This window comes from Nuphar pumila, unplaced genomic scaffold (genome assembly GCF_984573655.1).
Source record: "Nuphar pumila unplaced genomic scaffold, dmNupPumi1.hap1.1 HAP1_SCAFFOLD_617, whole genome shotgun sequence".
Classification (NCBI taxonomy): Eukaryota; Viridiplantae; Streptophyta; class Magnoliopsida; order Nymphaeales; family Nymphaeaceae; genus Nuphar; species Nuphar pumila.
Window position 1 is genome coordinate 38,443 of NW_028323421.1, and position 10,410 is coordinate 48,852.

Sequence of the window (10,410 nt, forward strand, 5' to 3'; positions counted from 1 at the left end):
CTTCATGCCCGATTGCTGAGCGACCAGTGTGGGCGTCTTTGCGGACAAAGTGTGTTTGCAGGTCCTTTGTTGTTGTCACCTTCAAATCGAGCAAATTTCTCCAGCAGGTGCGAAGCGATTGACTTGTCGATTGTCCATTCACTTGCAAGCAGCAATTGACACGAAAGAATTGATGCAGGGTCACAGCAGCTTTACAGGAATCACCAATTTCCAGTGCTGCGTCCACAAGTTGTAAGCAGTGCCATGGAAGACAGTTCCATCCAGCTGCTGCTTCTATGGCTTTGATAGACATCACGGTTCCGTCGATGGGTGACTCCATCACTGAAGGCTCAGTCGCCAGCGTCGAAAAGGAAGCAGGTGAACTTCCACATGCTGCCTTCACACCTTTGAGCACAACCGTAGCTTGCTGAGAAGGCTTGTGAGATAGGTTGTGCAGCTTGCCCAGCGCATGCCAGCGTTTCGAAAGCAAGGCTCAGGGGCGCGTTGTTTGCTCGAATGACACATGCCGTTGTTGTGCAGGGTCGGTGGTGAATCCCGACGACGTCATTGCATTGATTGAGACCGACAAAGTCACGATCGATGTGCGTTACACGGGCTCACTTCCAGCAGTGCTGACCACACTCAACCTCAAAGCTCAAGACACTGTCACAGTTGGACAAGCTGTCGCCACAGTGGATGATGACCCTGCAGCAGTGACAGCAGCAGGAGGAGCAGCAGCAAAGGCAGATGCTCCTAAAAAAGAAGCACCTGCCGCTGCAATGGAAAAGAAAGAAGAACCAGCCCCTGCACAGAAAGCAGCACCCAAGGTACGAGCACATAGAGAACACAGTCCACATGAACCAGGCCTCTCCCAGTGAACACACACCATATGAGCACGGCTTGCATCTAAATGCATCTTTGCCTCACATAGCTGTTATAGAAACACAAAACGGGGAAGGTATGCAACCCTGACTCTGAGACCAGCTGGTCTCACTGTCATCCATGGGACCTGAAATGCCCTCTAATAGCTTTAATCACCTCATGCCCGTGACATTTGTGTGCATGGGTAGCATCTTTCCACCCTTTCAGTGGCGTGTCTGATTCCAAGAGCTGTGGACATTGGAAAGTCAAACACAGTGGCTCTACACACAATCAGTCATTGTTGCATACCTACAACAGACACTGAATGAGTATAGAGCAACCAAAAATGTTGTGCAGCTATGGGTAATGACCTCTTCCTCCAGGGTGAAGGTCACAAAGGGTCGACTGATGTTTCAGATTACGGGACTGCAGCCTGCTGGCATGAACCATCAACATTGCCATTGATTCACCGTCCATGCTTCATGAAAGCCATTACAATGTTGCATGATTGGAACACAAATCAGCATGTGGTTCCGTGGTTGCTTTTTGCAGTGCCCTGTGGGGGCAGGTACATCGTCATCGCCATGTCCAAGAGGTACTCGAAGGGCAGGTTATGAACATGCCGCGTATCCCACAGGGTAGGTAACCTATAGGAGTGCTACATATCCCTTTCTGCTCACATGCTTACTGCCTCTGGGCTCTCGTCAACTTCCACATGGGAAAATTTGGGTTGCAGTACACCACATCATCAGCTTGAACATCGGCATAGACCTGTGTTCTGTGGCCCAAGCAAACCATCAGAGCAGCACATTCACCTTCTGGTCATCTGACCGAATCCTCCTTGGACTTGTCCATTGGACTTCACGAACATGCCATCGTTGATGCTTGCGATAAGCACCCTGAGAAATGAGGTCTGTCAGGTATGGGCATGCATGTACGTACATAGCAATGCTGTTTAGTTCATCACACATGTTTTCGAGCCCAGGTGCTGCCTCATCTATCGCTTTGACGTATGCAAATCGACAAGCGTTGGGCAGTCCAAGTGAGCATAGCTGCTGGCACATTTAAGAATGACATGCGGGCAAGTCCAAGAGTGTCAGCCATACACAGACGTGCGGTCATCCTTGTGTGCAGGTCCCCCCTCCAGTGACGGAAGCGGCCCCATCTGCAGCTCCCACTCATGGAGGCCCCATGGCCAGGGGTGAGAGGCGTGTGAAGATGACCCGGCTGCGCCTGCGGATTGCTGACCGGTTGAAGGGTGCTCAGAACACGTGCGACGCTGCCACGTGCCGACCACATCATATTTGCTGATTCTTCACTTGTCACAACATGGCCTCGACCGCTACGCGGACTCAGCTCTCGCAGTATACTTTCATTTACTGCAGTGAACACGCGCCAGTTTAAACAGAGAGAGGATACGTTTTGAAAGGTGAACCAGGAAAACTGGGACATACCGCTTGTTCTCGCGTCAATCCGTAAGATATATTCCATCTCAAATCCAGATTGCATATGGATTCGATTAGATTCCTGAACATAACTTCGTCAAGGATCAATATGCATAATTGGTATTTGTACATCCGGACTACCCATTCTTAGCCGGACAAGTCGATAGCCCACAATGCTTCATATTCAAATTTGTCTGTACACACAGTGGGCTAACTTGCACCACGTGATTGCGAGTGGTTTATGTGCTGTGTCTCGTAGTAGAACAAGTGTGATAAAAGCAATCAAGTCCAAGCAGAGAGTCCTTGTATGTGGTTGTGCACGAATTCTGTGGACAGAATTGGGGACGAAACCCATTCTGAAGCAGGCACTACTTTCTTAAAGACTCACAAGAAGCAGCTGTTGTCAAAGGTACAGCAATGCGTAAAAGCAGTCCGGTAGTCTGAAACAGGCAATGTAAAAGCAACAATGTGGCAACATACATGTATCTGATCAGGCACCATCGTGTGTAGACACCGCTTATGGCAATAACTAAATCTCATTCATTGATGAGGTTGAGTTGTTGCCATGAGCAGTGTCTACACTCTTCGGTGTCGGACCAGACACATGTGTGTTGCCACACGCACTGAAAAGGGAATCAGAACAAGGAATACGAGAACGGCATGTTGCCGTAAGCATACGGACACATGTGACAACCCAGTGTTGACAACCTACTAGTGAGGCTGCGCTTGATGCTGCGCCTTTGTCGCATTCTACCCTCTACCCTATTCCTATCGATCCACTCGGTCACAGGTGTCGTAAATACGTAAGTGTTGAACCCTCCTCCGGTGGTATTCTTTTTGGCAGCATGTGATCAGTGTCCCAGGTCTTCCGGAGTTCCGGTAAACCCTGATGCAGGGGTGTAAGCATCCAGCGACCAGCGCGATCAATCGCTCTGAATTTCACACACCAGCGATTTTTTAACAGTACTGGAGTTGCTAATGTCCATGTGGGTGTGTTAGTGTTGCAAAAAGATGGCTCGAAGCAGCATCAGATCCTCGGCACCCGTGCCATAGCAGCCTTCCTTGCTGGCACGAGGCATCTCGATACCGATTATCCATCGCGAGATAGCAGACGCTGCTGGCAGAGTATACGAACCAAGCAACCCGATCTGGATCGCTGTCAACGCCTGGGATGTGCTAAAGCGCAAGCCAGCTGCACCTTTCTCGGAACAGCACATGCTGCTCCATGTCGCCGGGCTGTTCAAATGAAAATATAACTCTTCCCAGGGCCGCCACCGGTGTCTGCAGGCTCACGTTGCCGTCAAGCAAAGCTGGATTGTAACGATCATTTCAGTAGCTAATTCCGCGAATGGAAGCCACCTTTGTAGATACCAGCCATGCACGCATGCTCAGGCTTCGTGCTCGTGCAGGTACGCGATGCTGTCGACGTTCAATGAGATCGACATGACTAACATCATGGCGATGCGTAATGAGTTCAAGGACGCCTTCCTCGAGAAGCATGGTGTCAAGCTCGGCTTCATGTCGGCGTTCATCAAGGCAGCCTCCTCCGGACTCGAGGCCATCCCCTCAATCAACGCCGTCATCGACGACACCGACATCATCTACCGCGACTACACCGACATCTCCATTGCCGTTGCCACACCCAAGGGCCTCGTGGTTCCCGTGCTGCGCGATGTGAATCAGCTGGGCTTCGCTGGCATTGAAAAGGTGCGGGGGGGGGCATTGCCGAAATTGCTTTGGTACTAGCATCACTGAGTTCTGGACAGTAATGGGATGCGGTGGTGTTGTATAACTTCACAGCATCATCATCATGAGTAGTGCTATCTGACGATTGGCAGTGCCTCGACAGACTGATTCAAAGGAGAGGAGTTTGAATGCGCCTTCGGCTAGTTCGCATCCTTCCAGATTGTTTTTTGGTCAGGTGAAGTAGCCTCAAGTGATGGTCATGGTAGCACTGATTCCCAAGTAGTTCTTAAAGCTGGCAATGTCCATGTGGATGCAGCAGCGCTGTTATTAGATACATCATCAAGTAGCCACAAGCATCGTCCATCACGCATCTCCAGCAGGCGATCATGGCGCTGGGCCAGAGAGCAGTTGGATTCAGATCCAGTGACTGCAAAACCATGCAATCACCCAACTGCATTTGTAAATCATTCTCACGCAGTCCGTTTCCTGCAGGCGATCGTGGCGCTGGGCCAGAAGGCCAAAAACGGCACGCTCTCGATCGACGAGATGGCGGGAGGCACCTTCACCATCTCGAACGGAGGTGTTTACGGCTCCCTGCTCTCCACGCCCATCATCAACCCCCCCCAGTCCGCGATACTTGGCATGCACAGCATCCAGAAGCGCCCCATGGTCATCGGCAACTCCATCGAGGCCCGTCCCATGATGTATGTGGCTCTCACATACGACCATCGCCTCATCGATGGCCGTGAGGTGCGGCCCCCTAGGCTTCTTAATTTCTGCGATCATCCCGTGATTCTTGCCATCAACTGTGCCACTTATTGAGTGGGTCAGCAGGGTACCTGGAGGTATGAACACAAAAGCTATTTCTCCTCTCCTGTTCCTATTTCGCTTCTGTTTGCTCCTCTTCTCCGTCAGTCTACAACTTTTGTTGCCGTCTGTTCCTGATTCTGTTCAGGGTATATCAAGTGTTCGACGCAAGCAGAGCGGCACAGCTCAAATTGAGAAGCAGCATCCCTCTCGCTTCCGCCAAACATCGCCATGTCCTTTAGCAGCTCCTCGTTGTAGTACCTAGACAGGCTGAACACCGCTTTGCTTGCCGACATGTAACGGCAGCCTCTCTCTGCTTCTTGTGTGCTGCCTTCTGACTCATGTCCTTTCGTGCTCACGAAAGGACATGAGCCCGCTTTGCATACTCCAGCTTTCAATCCAGGACCAACATGAGCTAAAAATGCATGTCATCATTCTCGTTCTAACGAGTTGAAGGAGCCAGACAGTGGCCCCCGATGTCAACGTGCTGTTTCTGGACGATTCGTACACTATCTCCTTAAGATGATTCGAGGGGTCATGCATTCCAATCTTAGCTCGGCTTCGCGGTTTCCTGATGTGCCCAGGACACTGATAGACAGAGACGTTGCTCTTACAGCAGATTCTGTTCTAGATTACGCCTGCCAATATTCGGCGGCGTCCAAAGTTCTACCTTCGTTTTCTGTAAGATGATTAGCATGTGTCTGTTAACAACCCGACCGGTCGACGTGGGCATCAGCAGAGCAATGCAGGAATATTCCCCAAGTGCTGACAGGCGTTTTGGAATGCAGGCTGTCATCTTCTTGAAGCACATCAAGGACATTATCGAAGACCCGCGCCGCCTGCTGCTCGAGCTGTAATAACGTTCTCGACCCGCTTGTGCATGAATTCACGCCCATGGATCGCCTGATTCACTTTAGCAGCCATTCACCGAAGCTGTGGGGTTGAGGGGTTAGGTTCTAAGGTTTACGTTGCTGATGCACGGCCTTTGCTTCAAGATAGGCTTTTGGCTACTCAACTGTAGCGCTCCCGATCTGGCTTGCGATGCTGCCAAGTCACTCCTTTGTCCCTTCGCTGGGCGCCTTACTTCCATTTACTAGTGGGCTCACCGCTCGACCTGCACACCTTGGCGCACTGATAGCGATGCAGGTGGCAGGCAACGGATTTTATTACTTCATTTGATGTCTGGTTTGTGGGCAGTGAAGTGTGGATGATTGCAATCAGCAGACAGCACACTTGTCAATGTGTCTTTTAATAGCCATTTGCGTTGTTGCTCTGCCAACCCTGTGACCGTGGTGTCCTCCAGATCAGGGTTCTGGCTCTGCCCTAACCCAGGGTGCGCACTGACTGGTGCTGGGTCGAGGTTCAACTCTGCTCGCAACCCACTCTCCACATCATGCGCCCACACGAGACAAGGCATGTTACTGGTGGACCTTCCGCTGCTGTGAACTAGAGGACCGAGCAACAATCTCGAGCTCAGCACAGGCGGAAAGTCAAAATGGCTCACCAAACATGTCATTGCTAGGTTACAGAGATGCTAAAACTATTACACCAATGGCAGCAACTGCATCTTGAAACTGTGATGCCTATGAACAAAAGTCCACGAGCCAAACGAAGGTGGCGTTGACAACAGGTGAGACAGCCAGAGCTGATCTCTGCACCTAAGTGATGGGACACAACATCCTTTTGAGAAGGATGCCACTAGCGAGGTTTGCGGAAGGCCTGATCTAGTGCGATGCTTGCGATGTTTGCACTGGGAGAGGACATGATGGAACGGCAGACTAAGAGCGTAGGGGTGGTGATCACACATAATGCCACATTACACTGATGCCACCTGATCATGCGCAATACGGCGAATGAGCAGCGCTGCACTCACAATATAGGACTTTCAACGTTGTAAGCTGGGCTCGCCTTCAAACCAGCCTACCTACTCCGTCACAAACAACAAACAATCCAATTCTTCAATCCAGAGCAGAGCAACACGCAGCAAAGGCATTCGTGGCCATAACAATTTACCCGACACGCGCTATAAACAGCTCTGGCTTGCCTCAGGTGATGGTAATGGTAACACCATTCCCAAATGGTTCTTGGAGTTGCCAATGTACATGTGGATGCAGTAGTGTTGCAAACAGATACATCAATCTCATGATCTGAGTGTGGCCAGCGCGTTCAGCACTGTCGCAGCTTCATTAACAGCCAACAGGGCATCCTGCGCTTTGCGCCTGAGCTCCTTGTGCTGGTGTGTTTCGTGCAACCGATCAAGCATGCTAGCCTGGCTGAACTCGCAGCCATCAGCAACACACACCATGTGCCCATCTGCAATGCCACGCACATACCTCGTCGCATCAGTGACAAACGCGTGTCCGAAATCATCACACGCTCTCTTGATCGCGGCAACGATCGCCACGCGAGCCGTTTCGTTCCACCACATTTCAAGCGCCGTTTCGAGCTGGTTGCAAGGCAAAGTGAGGGTTGTCATCAGCCTCGCAGCTTCTCGTTTCTCCTCCTCTCTTCCGTTCCTGCCCACTAGATGCTGCAGCTCAACGCGCTTCAGCAGCTTCTTTGCGGCACGGTCGCTGAAACCCGAGCTATCAGGCTTCGCCGTCTCCGCGTTGGCGACCGCCGCGGCAATCCCTTGGATACTGTTGTTGATGCGGTCAGTCTCGTGCAAGCTTGCCAGAAGCAGCGCCTTAACCCAGTTGAAGAACGGGCTGCTGAAGCTCTCTGGGGAAGTGTGAGCGCCTTTCACCGCAGGGGTGAGATCGTACGCAATCGCAGCCGCGACGGTCTGTGCCATGCTGTAGAGATCCTCGGTGAGCTTGCCGAGAAAGCGCAGGGCGGGGGGGGGGTCGTGAGCGTCGTCGTCGCGGGGGGGGAATCCGTGAGTCAGCATGGCGGTGAAGATTGCAGCTTTGAAGCGCTTGTAGAGGGGCAGCTGGCTCTCAAGCCCCGGGAACAGCACCTGCGCCTGCTGCTGCTCGTGGAGGATTGCGCGCTCGATTTCGACGCGGGATACTCCAAGGGTGTGCCGCTCGGCTGCTGCCACACCCACAGCGTTGGGCGCGGGGTCCCACCTACAGCACTTCATTAGATCACATCGGTCTATGGTATGTCAGGCTGACCCAGGCATGCTTGCCACAGGTAATGGTAATGGTAGCACTGAGTCCATACAGTACCGTAGTCTAGTCATCACTTGGCCAACTGACGCAATGCAATAAGGTCCCGCGAGTACCTATACGTACCAAAACTCGTGATTTGTTGCATCTATTTTCCGAATCAAAAAGTGTTTAGATTGTGCAGAGAATGAAACGCTGGCCATTTGGCCAAGTTCTAACTAGACTACGGTACTTGGGGTTGCTCCATGTGGATGCCAGAGCGTTTTGAAAGTGTACATCAGCAAGTGGCGTGCCTGCACGAGGCCGGCGTCGAAACAGGCAACAACGCCTACAGACAGGCAAGAACGACTCGGTTGTGAGCTGATGACCTTCAGGTCGGGAGGAATCTGTTGTGACTTCACGGCAAAGGCAAGTGCAACTTGTGCATCCTCTCGGAAAGCGCAAAGGAACGGCGCACATCGGGATTGCGTCGGCAATGGTGACGCTTCGCTCCTCAATGATGCCCCAAACTTTGAAGTTCGTCGACGCTTCTAGAGTGCGCGTATCGAGGTTCAGGTGCCTGAGGTTGCTCTCCAGGGCGTCGATCTGAGCTTGCTGATAGCCCTCCTCGGCGCCCATGTGGGCGAGCATCGTGGTCAGGGCCCGGGAGGACTTAACCAGCTCCCTCTGCAGCCCTCCCTTTCCGGGGGCCCTTTGCCGGTTAATGCCCATGAGCGCCATGTACTGTGATTGGAGCCACCTACACAGCAGCTTTGAAGGGTCTGCTGGTGGTGAATCAGTTGACCGGACGCTTTTATACAACCCTACCTGCGCCGTGTAACAAGGCGAGGGCGCCGTGTAACAAGGAGAGAGACTACTGAAACATATCAGTTAGTTAAATGAAAAATGAGTGTGCCAGCCCAAAAACGGCCGGCAGCGTAGCCGGGTGAGACCGCCCGAGCTGATCTCAATGATCCGTGGGAGGCAGCCCGTTGGATGTCTGACTCAGATCCCTAGTGTCTGCACATGCTGACATAACCTAGAAGGAACCGTCAATGTAGTGCACATGCCGCATCGCCATGAACTACTCAACACAGCTAACACTCAAACATTGTCTGAAGCCCGCAAACCATTCAACTGCAGGTACCATGAACCAGACATACCATACATTTTATATACCTGGCCCAAAATTAGATAGTGGAGTCCTGATTTCTGTTACCGATTCCACCAGACTGTCTGGAGATGAACAGCAAAACATTTTCAGACACGCTCTTTCTTCATTTTCACTTGAACATGTAGCGGCAACACGGTAAATGTTCAGCTGTCTGTGGCGTATGCTTCGTCGTGGCATGACCGCAAAAGACAATGGGGAGAAGGGGTTCAGGGGCCTTTGAAGGGAGCGTACTGAGCCAACGCCTGGCACCCACGGCTCAGCCAGGGGCAATTGTCAAAAGCTCGATCCTGTTTCAAGCTCTCTGTCTCCTCACGAGGATGCATGACAGCTCGGGTGACAAATACTGTGCACTGCACGCCCATTTCCGCAAATGCCTCGTACCTGAACGGACACCAAGTGCATCAGTGGAGAGTAAGAGAAAAGACTGGTACGCGTATTCATAGACTTAGGAAGAGTAGCATAGGCTATAACAGAGACAATGTGACTGTCTAAGGCCGCTTTGTATTGCCTAAGTATGCACTGCATTCACAGACCACTACAAGGTAGCTGAGACGTCGTCATCGTTTTGCACCCCTCGACGCAGTCCTCAAAATCGATAAAATGAACAAACCAGCCCAAAGAAGGCGGTGTTGACAAGCGGACGAGAAAGTCAGAATTCGCACCTAAATAGAGTACTCACACAACAAGGCATGGGCTCAAATTAGACTGAATAGTCTGCTATGGATTTATGTGCTCAACCAGACAGCTCAAGGCAGCTCACCTCCGCTTCCAGCCAGAGAGCTGTAGCCCCACTCTGGACCCACCATCGTGACGCAGCACGATGCAGACATGAGCGGGTAACGAAAGGTCGCGGGCCTTGCGGTCCTGCAGGAGCTTCGTGACGAGGCCGACGGCGGGCGACGTCGCCTCGTTGTCGGTGAGCTTCGCAACGATCAGCACACACTCGCACGCCCGAGGGCCCATGCCGAGGGAGCCATGCTCTTGTCCGGCGAGTTCCAGCCTGCAGGCATTCATCATATATGAGTCAGACGCAGTTGCCGACAAAATACGCCATGGGGGCTGGTTCTTCGAAAAATTTGAATGCATAAGCCGGCTAATAGCCGAGGCATCAAGAAGCGGCAGCGAAATTAGTTCAAACGTGCGGTCGATGCGCTGTGCGATGTCGCCCTAATCATCAGGTTGAGGAGTGCTAGATGTGCACCCTATGCAGTCATTAGATAACCCGCGCTCACACGAAAACAAAACCAAACAACAATTCAATCGGACAGAGCGTACGCCAACAACGCCACGTACTGTATAGGTATGCGGGGAAGGCATCTCACTAGAAGCGACACAGTCCAATCGCTGACACTACATATCGGAACTT

At 52.0% G+C, this 10,410-nt stretch overlaps 1 protein-coding gene across 1 annotated transcript; it reads left to right on the top strand.

Moving 5' to 3' along the window:
* The first annotated feature begins 293 nt into the window (after positions 1 to 293).
* On the top strand, positions 294 to 5,635 carry LOC149809980 (dihydrolipoyllysine-residue succinyltransferase component of 2-oxoglutarate dehydrogenase complex 2, mitochondrial-like). The gene is made up of 6 exons (XM_089994503.1): positions 294 to 357; positions 520 to 806; positions 1,975 to 2,111; positions 3,695 to 3,992; positions 4,464 to 4,721; positions 5,567 to 5,635. The coding sequence occupies exons 1-6, from the start codon at positions 306 to 308 to the stop codon at positions 5,633 to 5,635; spliced, it is 1,101 nt and encodes a 366-aa protein (XP_089850629.1). The 5' UTR covers positions 294 to 305.
* Positions 5,636 to 10,410: the final 4,775 nt, after the last annotated feature.